We start from the raw sequence: 20,221 nt of genomic DNA, 5'->3' as shown, positions 1-20,221 counted from the left end.
GGATTTTAATGTATAATACATTACAACTATTATATCCAAAGGCGAGTAAAGTTGTTGTCATGATCAGGAGGTCATGTGTTTAAGCGGTAAAAACATGCTTTGACAGAAATGTAGTGTTTAAGCGGTAAAAACATGCTTTGACAGAAATGTAATGTAAAGCTAGGTAGGGGCGGAGTCGGCCTTTTGGTAGGGAGTTCTGAACTCCTTTCGATAAAAAAATATATCATTTATACGTGGTCAAAATATATCTATTATAGGTGTTGAACCTCTTTCGGTCAGATTTTCTTTAAATATTAAACCCCTTTGTTGAAATTCTGGCACTGACACTAAAGCTAGGTTGCACACAATAAACACTTGTGGCCTGGCTGCCATTTTATTTATGCACTTTTTTACCTTCGAAAAATCATACTACTAATTAATTAAATTAAACCATTTAGAATTTTTTTAAAAAAGCCATTATTTTGATGACGGGAATTTCAAAAACACAATGCAAGACGGCTGATGAAAAATTAGGCGCCAAAACCAGTTTATAAATAGGCGAGCGCCAGAAGAAAAGTGCACGTAAGGTGATAATCAAAGAGTGAGAGATTCAGAAAATGGTGTTGATTTGCTTCGTCTTCGATCTGCGTAGCTTATCACCTCCATTGCTTCGCGATTTGAAGCAGGTAAAATTTCCACATACATTTACGCATATACAATTTCTTGCGTTTTTCAATTTTTCCATAATCTTCACATTTCACTCGAAATCGTGATCGACGTTTTCTTCTCTGCCATTCGATGTTACAGCTCGCAAATTTCTACCCGATATCTACATTTAGCATGAACAATTCTATACTGCAAATGAATCAAAAAACGCTTTGATATTCAAAATCGCATACTTGATTACTTATCGTTGTAATTTCTGATCGATGTTCTCTTCACTATACCAGTCGATGTTGCAGCTCGCAAATTTCTACGCGATATCGTCACCGACTTGTAGTAGTACAGGCAGTTCGAGATCGAAACCTCTGGTCGATCGCATTGGACTTTGCTACGTGTTCAAAAATCGAATATCTCGCACGGATGAAGTAAATATAGTGTCTCTTCTCTATTTCTAGTAGTGTATTCATTTTTAGGCTGAAATGCGAATTACAACTATGTTTACCTGATAAACTTATGGAAATATTGATGTGAACTGATAAATGGTGTTGTACACAGCTGAAGGTAGCTTATAGTCCACGAGGCAACTTCAGTCTCCGTGATTTCCATCATGCTGTGAACAATTTGCCTTCCGATGCCTTTTTACCTGATTTCAATTGTTCTATTGCTCTATGTTGTAGCGGTAACTCTTACATGCTTTTTATAGGTTTTCTATTATGTAAATGTATCCAAGTTGCTGTGATTAAATTTGATTGCTGTTGTTACAATTAGCGTGGGCAACGTTTGGTGCTTGCAGATTTGAAACTTTGCAGTATCCTAAATGACAGAGTTTTGTACGCATGGGGAGGTCATGGTAAAGATATTACGAGAAAGGTGATTTTGATTAGTTCCTCCATATTTGAAACCCTGGACTCTGCTAGCAAAAAGGCTCTCGCGGTGAGGCATCTATTCTCTTTATTCCTATCATTATTCATTCTATTTTTGTTTTCCAGCCTTCGTAGTGATTATTAGATATCTTAGTTTTTCAGTTGTACTACTAAATTTATAAGGATAATGAAGAAAAAGAAATGTTTTGCCTATGAAGAAATGTCTGAACCTCTTGAATTTGGAAGCTTCAGGTTGAAAATCTGGTGGTTTTTCTGACAGGATGCAGCAGATAACTGTGTTTCGGTGGAGTTTGTTTTCCTGGAGCAAAATTCAAGCCATCTTGTTGATACTCCTGGAAGTATTAACAAATTCTTGAAGCAGATTGGGGATCTTGAGAACTGCTCATTTCAAAACTATATTCCAGGTTAAGAAAACTACTTAATTTTTGTTCACCGCGATTTTCATGTTACGTCTTACGTCATCTTGATCTTATTGAGGGAGTATTAGAAATTGTCTAATTGAGCAATGCCATATTCATTGGTTTCTAAAGCAGATTCTTAGTTCCCTATGTTACCATAGAGATCTTTTTGTTTCAATTCTTTCATTCAGTAGGAAGTAAGCTTTCCAGATAAGATTTTAGAATGCCACTTCTGTTCTACCGGTTGTAGTTTTTAACATTTACAATTATAAGACATGAAATTGTCACTGATTCAAATTAATTAGCAGTGATAATGATTTTAATGCCCATGCAGTTCTAAAATGAAAGTATCAATAGTTTTCCTTTTTCATGTGTGGTTCGTTGTGTCATTTCTTATGTCTTTGGATCCTTGTTAACGTAATGTTAATAGCAGCTAAAACATTTAGTTGCTTGAGTATTCAAAGAGGTTAATTTTACCTTGATGAATTATGAAGGTCAAACATCCTCGACTTGTTTTAATAGAATTTGAATCATAAAGGTTACCTTTCCTTCATTTAGTTCAGTGGATGAGTACACTTCTTGAACCCTGACATCTTTGTGTAATTACCTGGGAGAAAAAAGTTTTCTCTTGTTGTTATTTATAACGAAAAGATCTGCAGATGGACATGCTTTGTCTGGCTTGGTAAAGAAATGGTTTCAGGAACTGAAGGAGGACTTGGAAGAACAGTTGCAGGCTTGTTTTGTCTTTGAGAGCAATCTTTTAGGCTCAACAAACCAGATATCCTGCAACTTGTGCTCATCTTTCAATCAGATAATCGATGAATTTGTTCCTTGTAAGGTATAACTGAAGTTCATTAGGATATTATGCACAAGAAGTGATTTATTTCTAGAGAAGTCATAAAAATGCCTTCTTATTTTAAAGGTGAAAGTCTTGATGAGCTGGATGATAAGAACTATCTGTAAATCATTGTTTTCTCACTGTTTTGGGTTCTTCCTATGGCTACATTACATTTTTCAACTGATTGGTAGTTAACTTCAAGTTTTGGATTTGTTTTATGATGTATTTAAACTGCTTATCTGTTCTGTGATGGCCTGATGAATTGGTTAGCAAACATGTGACATTTTAGATTCTACGATTTTAACCATGAGATATTATCATGATTTGTCTGAGCAAGTTTACAATTTTGCTCTCTGAGAAAGTGTACAATTTTACATGATAGTGTAAATTTTATGAAAGTGTACAATTTAGCATGATGGTCTAATATTAGTTTATTGCGACCAATCTTTAATAGTAAGCAGAAATTCTTTTGGCCTTGCCAAATCTGTATTATGGGCATTGTAGCTGAGAACTAGCTTTTAGAGAGGAAGCATATGCTGAAATTTATCCTTCTTAGAGAATGCTTCTCTTAGAAGGCATCTTTTATCCTAAGAAGCTGCTCATAATGTTTGGTTGGTGCTTCTGAAGCTGTCACAAATCTGACAATACAAGCAGATGTTGAAATGCAAATTTAGTTTGTTTGTTCACAATAAATAAAGTACACGTTTCCCAATTGTTAGAAGATAGGGTTACTGTGAATGCTATTGATATCTCTACCATTAATTGCATCAGTAAACCATTTTTTCTTCCCTGGGTGTCCAGGAGTTATACATCTCTTAGTTTCTTGTAGTTAGTGGTGCATCTCACATGAAATTTCTTACAGTTTTCGCTCCGTGGACAGTCATGCAGGTGTCATGGCATTCCATATGACAACCCACAAATGATTCGGAGCGATATGGCTTCTTGTCCAGTAACCGGTTTTGAGCTTGGAGAACTGGATGTGGTTGATAGCTCGGTGAAGATAGGAGAACATACGATCCTCTATATGCCCTCTTTCCAATGTTGCCAGGACCTTCATAAAGCTCATTTACCGATTAACTTCAATGTTATTGAAAGAACTAACTTGAGATCACTTGATGAAGGTAAGTTTGGATGAAAAGAAAAAGCATCCTGTTTTTAGATTTGCATGCTATAAATTAATTAAAGGATACAAGATATGCCATTTTCCAGATAATTAACAATAGAAATTCTAAATATTGGCATCAAAACTAAATATTGTTAATGTCTAGTCCCAGTTGAAAATATATTAATTGTGAGAATTCAAAGTCCTAACGGAGACAACTTGTATCGATGCCCTATATTTTGACTCATTACGTCAATTGAAAATTCTCATGATGCACATGATTCATCAGTTTGGCACCTAATTCAAACATGCATCTGTTACCTTTTCTGTTATTGGTGATCTGCACTTAATATCAGCTTCTGTTTCTTGACAGGGATTATTTTAGGTGCTTCCTACATTGTTACCCCAGCCTTCTCTGAGTTGGATGATACTGATAAATCAGAGCTAAATGCTAAACGTAAGAGGAACGCCTACCACTATTTGGTGCAATGTATTTCGATATTATATATTGCATAAACTTGTGCAGCTTATAAAATGTTCTGGTACACAGTCGCTGAGATTAAATTGTGAATACTCTTCATGAGGAGATCATGATCTGGCTTTGTGATTTGGCAGTTTTTCAAGTGCTGTGTGGTGTACTGCATTCCCTTGACCAGGGTTTGGTTTGTTCATCGAATTGTAATGTAGAAACTGCAAAGCAAACTTCCTTCCTATGCTATTATATTCTTTTACCGTCAGAGAAAGGAGTGATGATTCTCAGAGTAAGTACATAGTCTCTCCAACATCTGAGCCTTTATTTTCCTGCTTAGATCAATCCGACAGCATTTGTTTTTCCTCCCTTTTGATCGACTATTAGAGTTTCTTTCCTTCTCGTTTTTGTTAACAAATGTTATGTGACAGATGATCATTTCTAGGTTTAGACTAGCAACGTGCCACCAATGAGAACATGCAATAAGTCATTGTTGTTGCTGTTGATGTTGTTTCTTTCATTTAATGTTTTTCTGTTTTTTGTTTCACTTATAGTTCAATGTGCCAATACATTATAACCTGCAGTGAATATTTCTTTGTTCCAACAATCGCTGGATTATTCTTGTCTTGATATGTCCAACTATCCAACAATATGTTTCTCCAATCTTTATTATGTGATGTCACTGCATAATTATATGCAGAGGCTTGCTGGTTCAGAGGAAGTCTTGCCTGTCCCTGACATAATTAATAGTGCTTTCCCAGTCAGTGAGGATATTGAAAATTCTCTGCAGGCCTCTTTGCTTAAGGTCTGTTTCACTAGGGAAACTCTATTCCTATGCTTTTAGTTGATTTGTTCCATGCATCTTTGTTTCTTACTGGAAGAAATGCCAAATTAGATGCATTAATGAGATCAAAGATAAACCAGCATCCATTTATAAATACATCAAGTGGTATAAACTGGATCTCATTTTATTTTTCTGAAGGATTTGCTGTTTCACATTCTCATCAGTAATGATAATTTAGCTTTATCTCTAATCTGTTTTGCACTTTGCTAGGTATATAGAAAGGACTGACCTGTGCTTCGTTGGTGCATAGAGGAAATTCATTTTGGTACTTCTCCAGATTAAGTTGATGCTCTTTGTTATTATATTCCAGATCGAATTAAGAAACTATGATCCAGTTCAGCACAACAGGGGCTTCCATCAAAGACTAAACTTGCTTGTTAAAGAGAGCCTACAATTTGGGTAGCTTTCTTCTCTTCTGAAGAATTCGTTCTTCATCTGCTATGAAAAAATATTTCACCTGTCAGCCATATGATCTAAGCATTGGTTGTTTCTTGAAGTTAATTCCTTTTTATCTTCCGCTAATAATGGACCTGAAATGTTTTCTGGTGGTCTATTGCAAACTGCACTAAGTTGCTGATGTGTAATGTTGGTTACTCCTCACTATCCATTTAAGTTCCCCTTAGGTCGAGATAAATGTTCTAGGTGCTTGTTGATATTCAGTAATTAGTAGGGCATCAGTATAGCTAGTTTTGTTCAACTGGCATCTTCTCAAGCATTTCTTAACTTTAGTTCCACTCTTCTGATCTAGTTAAGCACAGCACATTTTTAATTTCTCACAAAGAACTATGCTGTTTTATTAGTTGATTTTGTTAGGTCATGGAATGAGTCATTTACTTAGATCAGGAGCTATTTGATTTTATTAGGATTCACAACAAATTATGTTAGTTCTCAACTCTTGAAACAAGTTTAGGTTCTGAGCTTTAGCCCAAGCTGTCTGATCTGAAAATCAACATTCATAGAGATCGCATGTACATCAGCATTATGTATGCAGGCATTTAGTTTATTAGTTCATCTCAATATTTTTCATTGGCATGTCAGGGACCTTCATCTTAAAAGTTCGGTTGTTTCAGGGCAATACCTGCTAAGGCTAAAGAACCGATGAAAGCGACAAACGCATCCCTGCAAGACCCTATAGTAGAGGATTTATCAGTTCAAGCCAACAATGTGGAGGTTATAGAAGACAACATGCTGGATAGCAAATTGACTGATGGTAAAACTGGTGCTAAAATTACAGAAGAATGGGAACAGCTGGTTGTAATAGAGATGCCAAAGATGTCTTCTCCCACTTGTATCTCCCAGCCGAAGTTGCATAAGGAGGTGTCATCTCCCCCTCAAAGTACTGGAAAACTTGATGTCAAAACTTCGCGAATCCTTGAAAGACTGGAGGTACCAAAACAGCTGAAAAGAAAAGCAGCTTCCCCTACAGTGTCAGCTCCCCTTACAGTGTCAAACTCAAAGCAGCTGAAAAGAAAGGCAGCTTCCCCTACAATGTCAGCTCACCTTACAGTGCCAAGCTCTTCAGTAAAGAAGCCCCTGATACCCTTTGGAGACAGCAATACTGCCAGTCAGGCAATTGTTTTGAGCCAGCCCATGAAGCCCAACTTTCAGAGGCTGAAGAAGAAAAGATAACTAGGAAATCCTTTTCAAACAGAGAACTTTCAGGATGCAGAGGTCCATGAGGTCCGTCTTCTCATTCGATGTTGTTTTGGTATATCTAGTTTTCTAGCATACCGACTTTCATGATATAACTAATCATGTGCATAAGATGTTTTCTTATATCATGCGTCAATCTTATCGTTCTTGAACTATTCACGATAATGGATGGTCATGATTACCAACCATACCTTGCAATATACCTTTCAGATTTTGAAATGAAGAATTTTGAACTCCTCTGTTCTACTACAACTGAGTCAAGACATTGAAATTTGCTAGGGGAGTATAAGCACGTTGTCCAGGATCAATGAACTGGAAACACAACTTAGCAAAGACAAGTTCAATTAGTTAAATTCTAATGTAATCTTACATTATGAAGCTAGGTGTATCAAACCATAGTTCTAACTTTAAGAATTTGGGTATATCAAACCATAGTTCTAACTTCAAGAAAGGTGGACGTATGTCCACCTAACATCCAGGATGAAGATTAGATATATACGCTTTGAGGGACTAGAATGACTTGTTAGTGAGTTCTATTCGTGCTTTTTGACTTCATGATTCATGAATAGTGAGGCATTATTTCGCAAATATTAGGTGGAAATAGAGCATTTAGCTCGTTTACGTATTTTCATCATATTCTTCACTCTATTTCCCTTTTCTTCATTTTTGGTCAGTTTTCATTTCTTTTCCTGGTGCATCAGAATCGTCTTTTGGTTCATGCACTGTATCTTATCAGTTCTCGGGTTTCGCTCATCAGTGGAAGAAATTCTCCATGTCAAGTCCTTCGAAATTTTTATTCTTTTTCTGTATTGTGCGTAGGCACCAAACCTGTGTGTGTTAAGAGTTACCATCAGCCTGCCTGTATCACATCATTTAGTTTCTAGAATGTGGGACCCCAAAAGACCAACAAATCTATGATTTGAAATCAGTGGATGGAATGGAATACCACTATATTCACTAGTATATATTTGTGCTAGTGGTGGGGTTTAGTCTCAAGTATATAGTACTTTTGAAACTTCTTTAACAAGAAATATAGAGGTCAAGTTGAGGCACTCAATGTCCCTTACTTCCATCTGTGCCATGACCAATTACATTTTCGTATATGATTATCGGATAAACCCATTTAAATGTGGAGAAAACGAACAGTTTTTATAATGTAGTGTCCAACTTTAAATAATCTTGAGAATCATATTGTTGTCAAATTTAGACATCTAAACCTTAACAAAAACAAACAAGCATGTTCATCTGTTTGAATTTTGTTGATCCGATTCTACCCACAATGCTTCAACATTTTTCAGGGAAGCAATTAACCATCACTGCACCACATAATTGACTAGTGTTTATAGAAAAGTTCTAAATGCTACAATACCAAAAATTGTAGTGTAATATTTTGTATCTCAGTGGTGTAAAAACAATTTAAGCATCATGTTTCTTTAACTGTTATTGCAGTAATTTTTTGTCATTGTCTTTAATAATTGTTGTCGTGTAATTTTGCGTTCAGTACTGTCAATATATTGTAGTTGGAATAATTATCAATTTCGGAATATTTCTTGCTGTATGACTATATAGTAATTTCCGAATATTACTGTCAATATAGAAAACTTTTTTGAGGATTACTATTGGGCATTGAGGACAGTACCAGAACTTTATATTATAAGTAGTTTAAAAGTTCTCAGTATTGTCCTCAATACCCAATAGCCATCCTCAAAAAAGTTTTGAGGACTCAAATTTGTGAAACTATTATTGGGTATTGTCTTCATTCAGGTTTATCCTCTATCCCCCCACCCCAAACCCACTAGTCCTCTTTAGCAGTATAATGTAACATATGAAATATTGTTTTTGTGTAGGATAATCGGATTATAAAACGTATGAAATATTGTTTTTGTGTAGGATAATCGGATTACTTTTACGAATTGTTTTGCTTTTCGCAGTCTCCTGTTAGTATTCACAGAGAAAAAGAAGAAAGAGATCATATTTTCATGTAGTGTTTGTGCCATAGATATTTGAGATAACATCCTATTGACCCTGAACTATATCCAAAACGGCATAGACACACACACCAACTTAAAGGAGGCCTTAAACTAATTAAAAGTGTAATTTTGACACCCTTAGTGCCTGCATGTCACATACGTAGCACAATACACTGAAGTGTCCACATAGGCACACGTGTTAAAAGTGTAATTTTGACACCCTTAGTGTCTGCGTGTCACATACGTGGTACAACACACTGAAGTGTCCACATAGGCACACGTGTGTGCCACGTAGGCACTAAGAGTGTCAAAATTACACTTTTAATTAGTTCAGGATTAATAGGAAGGTGTTTCACAGCCATTTTGGATAATAGGACCCTTTTGAGGTGTGTCACAACCATTTTGAATATAGTTCTTTAGATATTTAGATTTCTAGAGAATAAAGTTATTTTTTGGTGTACATGATTAGGATTCTGATTTTTTTAAGATTGCTCCATCTCTAAAAAGAAAGGACGTAGGGTGGCTTTTGATTAGGAGCAAACCAAGCAATTCTTTAAGGCTTTATTTCATGGGTGAGGACATGTCATCTGGGAATAAAACGAAAGGCCCATGTTATCACTGCCTCTCTTTTTCTTTTTTTCTTTTTTATTTTTTGAAGGGGGTTTGGGGGGTGGTAGGGGGTAGATAATAACATGTTGTCATCCACATCCATCTAAATAGTAACTTAATAGCACTCAGTTATGGTATCCAAACTATGCAATTGAACTCTTTTATACAAAGCCTAGTATACAATTATTACTGGAAAACTATTTAAACATCCACATATCATGGTCAATAATTACTTAGTAGGTGGCTACTTGGCTATTTCTTCCACCATGTAAAAAAGAGAAAAAAACAAAAAATGATGACAACCACCTAATTCCACGACCCAAGTATAATGTAAAATTCAAGTTTAGTGGTGGGTGATATCCATCAAAACAGGTTCAACTCCACTACTTTCTACCTGCCTTTTGTCTTTTCCTCTTCAAGAGAACATTCTTAATTCCTTGGGCATCTATGTATGTACTAAAAACATTCTTATATTTTGTAATATACTAATATTATAACCAAAATTAATATATATCAAATTGGTTGGCAACATTATCTGTACACGATAGGGAGAGGTGGTGGCTTCTAGAAAAACAACTTGGGTCCATAACTGTTTTGACGAATTCTTAATGGTCCATTTGTTGATCAAAAATTTTCTTTATGGAAATCAAACTTGGTGGATGTCTTGTGTGAAAAATCCAAGGCGTGTTGTCGTAGCTCTTTGGTGAGTGCCGGTGCCCCACAGTAGAAGACTCCTGCAAAATTGTCAAAAAGGGAAAAACGAGTTAGCCCTCGACAATTTGTGTTGACATGAATTTGAAAATGACCCTAGTGCCAATTGCTTTCACAAAGAAAAACTTATCAATTGAACATGCTTTTTCGACCGTAACAGGGACACTAGAGACGCCAAAGTCTAAAGGTCTTGTTACACGTCGAAGTTGGTATATGTGGGGATATATCTAAATAGGGAAATTTATGTTCTTAGTCCCTGAAATATCAAGTTGTACTTTTGATCATTGTGATATTTCTGGTTAAAACAACTAAAATGTGCTCTTTTGATCTTTGTGCTGGTAAATCCTTCACAAAATACACAAATTATTACTACTAACTTAATAAACCGTCAACTTACACATGTATACCACAGAAATTGTATTATTACTCCATATTTAAGGCAATATAGTTCTAAATATAAGCCAACTCTGACATACTTCCTATACCAAAAACACATTAACTAATTCAGGGGTAAAAGCTCAGTAAAATATCACAAGGACCGAAATAATTAGTGTTCATCAGTAATTGAAGGATCGAAAGTGAAAATGAATGAAAATCAAAAGAAAGATTAATAGTACTCACCAACTTTAGCTTCGGGGTGGTTGAGAGCAATGCGTTTGTAGACGTTTCGCCAATTCGGCTTAGCAAAGTGCGACTTAACTCTCGTGCCAGAAACAATGTCAACACCATTTTTGGCATGATGAAGGGACTGAAGCATAGTAATAAGAGCAGAACGAGCATCACCTTCTTCATAAACACTTGTACAATAATTGTGCATTTCAATTACTCCTTTATGGTCCATTTCAGCTGCTTCATTCATTATACCTTTGAACCAGTCAAATGAACCTTGTTCTCTTGTAACCCAATAGAAGTATGCCCTCCTTGTATTGAAGTTATTTCTTCCACTTGCTGAACCTGATTTACCCCTCTTTTGCGCAATATTGGGGCTAGCATTTGATGCTGCATTCGACCCGCCGTGCCCATTTTCTAAGGAATTTTGTTCTTCGTCCATGGCCTTCATGTTGTTGACAATGTCTTTAACTATACTGATCATTGGTGTGGCTCCAATTCCAAGACCCACCAATAAAACTACCTCATAGTTCTTGTAGTCTTGTGCTGGTGCTCCATATGGTCCATCTATCAACACTCTCGGGAAACTGCAACATATGATTTCCATTAGCTATGTTATATAATTAACGTTTTATGTGGTAGAGTTTAACTTCTGCAGACGGACAATGTACATGAATTTTTACTAATGGTACTCAGACTCTTCAAAAATATTGTTGCACTCGTGTCAGATCTTCCAAAAATCCAATAGTTTTGGATTTTATTTAAATGGCACTTGCAAGTAATTGTGTACAATAATTGAAATTTGTAATTTGAAAAATAAAACAACCTTCTATGGCATATGTAAAAAATTATTTACATTATTTATTAGATATATGTTAAATATTTTACTAGGATAACATCTTGTCAGCAAAGATTCCATTTCCTTAGAAATATCAATCAATAATTGAGTTTTGGTTTACCCCTCCTATCCCAGTAGTTTTGCCAAATAACAACCCTGCAGTACTTTAGGAAATGGTCCATTCAAATATTCTACAGATTCTTTAGGATCAAAGTGATCACGAGTTTGTTATATGCAAGTCCAGAGTGTGACCTAGTATCCATTACCAATCACAATCACTATAAGTTCCAAACTATAATGGAAAAAAGAATATAGTACCTCGGGAGTTGTCTAGTATTAACTTATCAAAAAAGTTGGTAGTATCTTATTATATATCTCCGGATATTAAGGTGGGAAATTTTTTATCTAATTCCACAATTTCGTATCATTGTGCTCTAAAAAGTGAATATAATGGATATGGTTATAGAATTGGAAAAGGACTTACTCAGGGTTATTCTCTCCTTGCAAGTAGTCAGCTCTGAGGAGTCCACTTTTCCCATTAGGTGGTGGTTGGCAAACCTAACAAAGACCAAAAATTACCATAATTAGTTCCGGAAGATCAATAATTTAATACTAACATAGTGGATAATTTAATACTAACATAGTGGAATTAACATGTACTTTTTGGTAAAAAATGACTAAAGGATATATATAAGGGGCTGCTTTTAAAGCTGTCATCCAAAGTGGGACAAACACGCCTCCCACTATTTTTATACACATATCGCCAAAAAATGTTGCATATAAGGAAGGACATGCACATACATTTAACAAACTAGATATTTTGATTTTATGTCATTATTATGTGCATAAATGTAAAGATATATAAATAACTATATTTAAAGGACTCACTAGTGAGTAATTACCTCAGAGAAAACAGTTTTAAGTTGTCTGGTCCAATCACCAAGAGTTCTAATATGGACACTCAGATAGTCATCTCCTGGGGCCGAAGTTATGGAAAATGGATGCCTGAAATTTTTATATTAATGTTTATCCATAAGTCAGCAAACACTGCAGAGACTTAGTAATTAAAGGATACCAATAATTCATGAATTTTAGTCAAATTTATGATATGAGAAATAATAACAATAATAATGGGTTTAAAAAGTTTCACCTACCACTCAAATGGAGAAACCGCAGCACAGTTGACAAACATGTATTGCCCACTTTTGTATTTGTATCCTTGTGGCTTTGACATGTGAAGGGCCAACACATTTCCTGGATATACAGCCACCTACAAATTCCCACAACCAATTAATCACTACTATTATTTCCACTCATCTAAATTCATAAATTTTATGGAAAATTTCATTCTGGGGTCCATCAATTATTAGGAAATTTTAATTTCGATTTGATAATAATTGGCTAAACATGTGAAACTTCTAATTAACCAAAAAAAGAATATTGTTTGGTCCTTTTATATACAATATTTATTCTATTCTGTTAATCTTAATTATGGATTAATAAATTAAGCATATTAATATACTAATACAGCACATGGGAAGTTGAATGATTTAGCTGTTGCCTGTTCGTATCTCGTTGTGTTGATCTACAAGTTGGGGGATCATAAGTATTACTACGTTTCAATTAATGGAAGGTTAAATATATTTAGATAAATATTACTATAAGAACTAAAATTATAATTTGTCAATAGTCGAGGGACTAAAATGCAAGTTTCAACTTGTACTTAGTATGAGCACGAGATTTTGTCGAATTTGCCTTACCTTCAAAATCTTAACAGCTTTGATGCTTGACCTGAATGCTCTAAGTAACCTTTCACCAGCATAGAGTACTAGTGGTACAGTAAGGTACATCCATGTCTGCCCATTATGAAAAATAAATCCAAATATTAGCAAACACTTACCAATTTAGAAACATAAAATGAAAATAAAATAGTAATAATGCTAAAGATTTTGAACATTTTACTTACCGTTCTCTTGTACCAAGTTTTGGTAATGTATAGCTTTTCTCCATGGACAATGAGTAGAGTATAGACAATGACAAATAGATGGTGCGAGTACCAAAAGGCGTTGAATCCAGTAAGCTTGTGGAAAGGTTTTGGGAAACTAACTCTTCCCCTTCTAAACCATGGGGTTGCTAGTGTAAAAGCTATTGCCATTAGCACCACCATTATAATTCCAGTTACCCCTTCAACACCCTTGACAAACCACCAATAGTTTGTGGGCTGTTCTCTAAAATAGTACTCTATTGTTTCATATTCGTCTTCGCTAGCATTCAGAACCCGAGGAAAATCACACGTTAAATGAGCCAGTCCGTGTACTCCAACTCCTAGTGCAATCGCCACTGCTATCACCTAAACAAAGACAGAAAAAGGAACGGATTAGTTTCATGTAATGAGCCATCAATCATAAAGGCCACAAAAGTTGGACCAAATCGGACAATACCTTATCAGTTGAGTCTGAATGTTAGATTTCTACGCAACTGTTTTTTAGATTACATAACAAAAAATATGCTAAATTTTCTCGAAATCAAGGAGTGATCAACTTACTTTATGAAAATTAAGATTATCGTCAAAAGGAACAGCAACACCTAATCGGGTCTTGTTACGGAGCCATGTGATGGTGTTTCTGCATACTGGGAATAAAATGATAGCCATATTGAGCTTGAGTGTTTCAGCAGCACCTTTGGCAAAACACACACAGGGACCCATGACACGATATGCAGCTTTATCTTTGTACTGGATATACTTCCAAGTAAATAGACCAGCCATGATTCCAAGCCACAGCAACAGTACCCAAACTCTTTGCCAATTATCCATCAAAAAGTACATAAAACTCTTATACCATCTCACTATTGGATTTGGCTCTTGTGTGTGCTTAAGTTTCTGACTTAGCATTTGACTCAAGTTCCGGCTATCGCCTCCTCTCTGCACAGATTGATTCGGTGCTTGCAGTAATAGCATTTCCAAGTTCTCAATCTGTTGAATATCGTAGCATCAACAGTAAATTTTCAAGTTATTAGGACTGTAAATTTACGATTACTATTACTCTAATCAATGCCTAAAAATTACCATAATGTATCCCAAGTTGTTAGGATCCAACTCCTCCATGATCATTGCCGCGTATTCGTCAGCTTGTTTTTGGATAGTTGACAGCCTGTTTGCAGACGCACTAAGGCCAATAATCTGCAAATCACAAATAGATTTCAGCCAAAAATAATACAAGATCGACTTTGTCAATGTCATTCCGAGTTTCTGACGTACAATAAAAAAAGTACATCATACTAAATAAAATAGAATTATTCAAAAATACCTCTCTGACTTCTTCTTCTGTGATTCTGCCATCTGCATCCTTATCAACCCTGCATTATTAAATTTCATCACACGATTTAGATCTCAACAATGGAATCTGAGATGCTTAATTTACGGATATAAATGTTGAACTATAACTAATAATTAATCCTTACATGTCGAAGAAAGTCTGAAGACGTGTATCGAAACTTTGATCAGCAACTTGGTCCCAAAACTCTTTGAGCTGTGCTTTGTTAATGGAATCTGTTGTGATATTTCTCCTCCGAGCAAGCGCATCATATAGCTCTCCAGCAAAATCCTTCGACTCCTTATTCATACCTAACATCATAAAAAAAATATTTTCATTTTTCCAATTTAACAAGCTGAAGAAATCAAAACAACACGAAATTAACACTAAGATGAAGTATTCAGCACGAAATAACTTTTCATTGCGACTATAATTAAGTCAATTTACCTATGCATTCTCCAAATTTGGCTCGAGGAAGTAAGCCAGAAGTGGAAGCAGTAATTTCATCGAACCGCTTTTCGACGGCGGCCCATCCAGCGCCGCCGTCAGTTTTGCTGATGAACTTAAGACCTTTAAGTGCATGAGCAGCAGCTGATTTATTCCTATCGAATCGTCCAGTAGGAGCTGGGCGCTTATTTAACGATGCCAATCGTTTAAGCTCTTGCGAAACTTGCCGGATTCTGGAAGAAGCATTTCGTACAAGTGAAGATCCCAAGGTAGACTTCTTCTCCAGTCCTTTAGCCAATAAAGCCAACTCCGGATCTTCCACGTCAGTACCACCGGCAGTTTTGACACTGTGTACGGCCACCGAATCTTCATGAACATCGAGAGTGATTTCCACGTAAGCATCGTCATTACTGGCACTGTTTCCGATGTCTGTTGATTCAGGTATGTTAAATCTCGCGCTCTTTTTTCCGCCTCGTTTGTTCAGCGGTCCGCTTAAAGGACCGCTGTACGACGCTCTGTCATTTCCTATTATCTCCGTATCTGAATGGTGATGGTGGTGGTGCGGGTGATGATTTTCCGAATTCTGCATAGCTCGCTCTAGTAGTTTATCTGTGACTTTTCTTCCAGAAAAAATGAAATATAAATGAATGGAATTCGAAGTTTTTCAAAATGAACGAAAATTACGATGAAAGGTATATTCCAGTTGTATCTATGAATACAAAAAGGAAAAGGATAACAAAAGGTTTAAGAGGTAAGTAAACTAATTTAGATTTTCAGATTATAGACTAATTCAATAAACAAATAAAAGATTTAGGAATTGTTCTCTTAAGTATAACGAAGAAGTAGTCGTTATACGTTCTCTTCTACAAACAAGGGGTTCAACTTCGGGGTTTATATATAATGGCGAAAGGAAGCCGCATTCTTTTGAAAAAAAAAAAAAAAAGGAAAATAGAAAAGGAGAGAGCTAGGAAAATGCATGGGACTGGTCTTTGTTTGACCAAAGAATATTGTTTTCTATTTTTTAAATAATATTTCATAAAATTAAAAAGATATTTATTTCTTTGAATTTTATCCCTATTTAAAATAGATAAAATTTTGTATGAGTAAGATATCATTAGAGAAATACTTTCTCCGTATATAATTAATATGTTTCGCTTTACGAGAATTAATTTGACTAATCTTTGAAACTAAATAGAATTAAATTAGTTTAATATTATAGATATTTTAAAAGTATCATAAATTACAATCTTTCCCATGTTAATGTGACGAAAAAAGAATTACTACATCTTACATATGATGAAAGTTTATACAATTTTATTCTCAAAAAACGAAATTTGACCAAGTAAAAGTGAACTTAATGAACGCATCCTTTTTAAGGAAGTTAAGTTAGCAAAACACTAGCTATTTTAAAAATATATAATTTTATTACGGGGTGTGCTCAAGCTAAGCACCACTTACTTTTGAATTAGCGCGCCGAGGCATTGCATTGTTCAACGGTACAAATACAATGCATGGCGTAATATACCTTTTTTGTTATTTTCCTTCAAATAATTATTTTAATACTTATATTATATCATCAACTTAATTAAACAAGATTCGCCCGCAACGACCCACCAACTGATTTTTCTAAAGATAAAATTTATAATCTAGCGTCGCTATCCAGAAATTTAATAATTAACATGTTTAAATCTGCTTAAAAATTTCAGACAAAATACATAATTTTAATTCCAAATTTATTTTCTCAAAGAAAACCTTTAATTCGCAAGCACCATATCACATGGCTATGTTACATAATCTTCAAGGCGAGCTACGGACATTTCTAGGTCCAAAATAAATTTTAAAATTAACCATAACGAAGAGAAGGGGATGGGTATATATGATATGATTATAATTAGGAAACCTATAATTAATTATTTCAAAAAAAAAAAAAAAAGGACTCATTTTTCCACCTTATGTATTAACGTATGATTCTATTTTGGATTTGTACTCTCGTACAATTTCTGGTAGAAAATACAATACTTGAATGGTAATTAACTAGCTAATAATAATCCTTTAGAATTAGTGCATATATATGTTTGAAATTGAAACTTCAGGAAATTTAATTCTTAGCATGGAAGTGTATTATTGATTTTTCATTATTTATTTTTTTTAGCTTAGAATGTATATTGAATTGGTCCTTCAGGGCTTCAATATAAGTAACTATATTCATACGTAGACATCGCTCTTGCATCAAGTGGCAAAGATTAGAGACAAAATCACAAATAACTGATGAAGAAAAATAAAAGAGAGGGAAATATGAATTAGTCAACCTAGGAATAGTTATAAAAAGGAAAAAATAAGAATATAATTTTCTTATATTTTAATTTAAAAAGAAAAAGTTAACGACCAATAATTATTGTCTCAAAAGTAACTTTTATTTGAAATAATTAAAAGAAAATAGAAAAAAGAAAAAGTGATTTTCTGGGACAATTCCTAATTAACTCTAGTGTGTTCCATGTCTAAAATTGACGCTTCTATACTTCTAAATTGTTTACAAATCTATATCTTTTTTTTAAGAATAATTAAATATGGGCAACATCTTACTTGAGATATATTCACAAACTGTATATTTTGATAGCTCTACCCTTAGTGAGTCACAAAAAAAAAATACTGCTAATAATATATAATTCAATTTTTTAAAAAAATATTTCAAGTTGCGATCATTCTCGGTATATTATTATACTTAATAATTTGCACACGGAAATGCATGTGTGAACTGAGTGAACTTAGATGATAAACAAGTAAAACAAGATTTTACTTACATTACGTATTAATCAGATTGACTAACACCATTATGAGATTTATTAAATACTAAGGTAGGTAATTAACCAATAATTTCACTATCAACCTTTTCCCATAAATGATCATCATTACATCGAAAATATTCTTTTGAATTATCCTCCATTAATTTGAAATTCATACAAAATACTGTCGAGTTCAAAAAAAAATATTGTCAAGAAGATATAGTTAAACTTAGCTACAAACTAAGACTTCGAAACACGTAGGTGCGGCATAGAATTGTTTGATGTGTATATTATTCCACAAAATCCACTGCATTAATGTATAAATTTGCATTTGTTCTACCTAATTAAATATTGTTAGATCAGTAATAAACAATAATTAAACTCTAGTTTATCTGGGAATATAATTAATTAACGATAGCCTACAACGTCGAAAGACAGTTTAGAAGTATTTTGAATTTGTGGACAGTGTTTAATCACAATTTACAAACAGTTTAATTTTTAAAAAACTGACTAAACCAAATATTAGATGCTGGTCGTTATCTTCTTAATTCGCTTTCCCGTTTCAGCATATGCGCATGATTTTAGTCTGAAAATTACGTCTGTGATTGAAGTGGCAAATGAATTAGGAATTGATTTCTAATTAGATAATAACTCAGCTTTTATTTTATTATCTTTTTCTCATAATCGTGATGTTCCTATAAACTTGTGTGCACCTTGATGAAATCTACGAAAGACCTAGTATCTTGAACAAATGAGAAGAATATTTTGGCTACTCTATGGTGCACAACTTACTTCATTAACCACTACACTACACTCTTAGGTGCATTATACTTAAAGTTACTAAATATATTTTTATCACATAAAAATCACTTATCTTTCCTTACATACCACATCAAAAGTCTATTTTATTTATTGCAACAACAAAATCACTCAAAATCGTCATTTAAAAATAAAGGCAATACTTCCTCCATTTCAAAATAAATGAACTGTTGATTTATTTTTTAGTGTTAAAAATAAATGAATTGTTTATTCTTCAAGAGACATGTTGAAATTTTCTTCCAATTTTACCCTTTCATAATGAGGTTCTTAAGTACTCCACATTTTCTTGGAGATTAATTTAAAAATAATTAAAAGAGTAATAGTGGAAAGTAACCTATAGTTTATGTCCTAAAAGTTTTTTCTTAACCGATCTGTCGTACCCCAACAATTCAATTATTTTGAAATGTATGGAGTATTGTATAAGATATTTAGGCAAAATTAAAGAAAATAATTAAGTAATTTTCATTGATACGAAAGCATAAATTGAATGATTATCCATAAAATTAACCCAATTAATTCGAGATGACTACTATAGTCGGTCACGAGTCACGCAGAGTAGATCTTATTACGTGTAATCCCACTCAGATTATCAGTTACAGGACGCAATTGCTCTGTTTTTTTTTTTCTTTTTGTTGGCTAAGATTTAGCAAACTACTGTACGTTTCTTTCTAGGCAAACAAGTAATATTGGTCACCTTACCCAATTAATATCTTCTGTCAACTCTTTGATTACTGTTTTTGACAAATGTGGTGTTTAACAATTTTCTATTTTGTGATGACAACACAGCGAAATACATACATTCAACTATCTAAAGTGTGTTTCACAACTTTACACAGGTAAATATAGTTTAAGTCATGTATCGAGGAGTAAAGTTCATGGAATTCTGCGTTGGCAATATGTTATAAGGCACGTTGATTTAGTATGTTAATTCTATTTAATTAATTAAATGATGAAATAATTAAGGTTGTCACATCATAAATATTTCAAGTAAGAGTTTTATTAAATCCAGCAATAGTGACTTTTGTAATAGCCGAAGCAAAATATAATGATTTCTATGTAACAAAGCAGAGAAAATGACTTTTGTGTAATGAATTTAAACTTGAACGATCATCCATGAAATTTACTCATTCATCAAGAGTGAAAAGATCTTTTCGTAATAGTAATAAATTTTACTTTGTGATCGCAGATTATAAGTTAAGTATCATTTTTATCAAATTGTCAGATAATAAATTAATAATATATACTGAGAGATTTTCCAATTAATTAAGGTTATAAAGATCTAGTGTATACG

General features: G+C 34.0%; 2 protein-coding genes across 2 annotated transcripts; one reads left to right on the top strand and one right to left on the bottom strand.

Moving 5' to 3' along the window:
• The first annotated feature begins 242 nt into the window (after positions 1-242).
• Positions 243-7,118, top strand: LOC107865863. Its single transcript, XM_047408787.1, has 13 exons — positions 243-665; positions 930-1,067; positions 1,198-1,321; positions 1,436-1,575; positions 1,786-1,930; positions 2,584-2,762; positions 3,643-3,883; positions 4,238-4,321; positions 4,480-4,625; positions 5,034-5,138; positions 5,488-5,576; positions 6,169-6,175; positions 6,234-7,118. The coding sequence occupies exons 1-13, from the start codon at positions 597-599 to the stop codon at positions 6,804-6,806; spliced, it is 2,040 nt and encodes a 679-aa protein (XP_047264743.1). The 5' UTR covers positions 243-596; the 3' UTR covers positions 6,807-7,118.
• A 2,423-nt stretch (positions 7,119-9,541) lies between these two features.
• On the bottom strand, positions 9,542-16,205 carry LOC107862088 (respiratory burst oxidase homolog protein C). The gene is made up of 12 exons (XM_016707536.2): positions 15,329-16,205; positions 15,030-15,192; positions 14,876-14,924; positions 14,635-14,748; positions 14,113-14,541; positions 13,534-13,917; positions 13,328-13,423; positions 12,722-12,837; positions 12,470-12,572; positions 12,052-12,125; positions 10,742-11,316; positions 9,542-10,143 (listed from the first exon to the last, which is right to left on the bottom strand). The coding sequence occupies exons 1-12, from the start codon at positions 15,915-15,917 to the stop codon at positions 10,034-10,036; spliced, it is 2,802 nt and encodes a 933-aa protein (XP_016563022.1). The 5' UTR covers positions 15,918-16,205; the 3' UTR covers positions 9,542-10,033.
• Between the last annotated feature and the right edge of the window lie 4,016 nt (positions 16,206-20,221).

Source organism: Capsicum annuum, chromosome 3 (genome assembly GCF_002878395.1).
Source record: "Capsicum annuum cultivar UCD-10X-F1 chromosome 3, UCD10Xv1.1, whole genome shotgun sequence".
Lineage (NCBI taxonomy): Eukaryota > Viridiplantae > Streptophyta > Magnoliopsida > Solanales > Solanaceae > Capsicum > Capsicum annuum.
This window is presented reverse-complemented; position numbering and strand designations above follow the sequence as displayed.

Bases quoted from the DNA above. Each gene is read 5' to 3' on its own strand.
- LOC107862088 (XM_016707536.2), bottom strand. From the start codon at position 15,917: ATGCAGAATTCGGAAAATCATCACCCGCACCACCACCATCACCATTCA. The intron at 15,193-15,328 runs GTAAATTGACTT...TTATGATGTTAG, and splicing joins CAAATTTGGAGAATGCATAG to GTATGAATAAGGAGTCGAAG. The intron at 11,317-12,051 runs GTAAGTCCTTTT...CATATGTTGCAG, and splicing joins CAAGGAGAGAATAACCCTGA to TTTCCCGAGAGTGTTGATAG.
- LOC107865863 (XM_047408787.1), top strand. From the start codon at position 597: ATGGTGTTGATTTGCTTCGTCTTCGATCTGCGTAGCTTATCACCTCCA. The intron at 3,884-4,237 runs GTAAGTTTGGAT...GTTTCTTGACAG, and splicing joins CTTGAGATCACTTGATGAAG to GGATTATTTTAGGTGCTTCC. The intron at 5,139-5,487 runs GTCTGTTTCACT...ATTATATTCCAG, and splicing joins TGCAGGCCTCTTTGCTTAAG to ATCGAATTAAGAAACTATGA.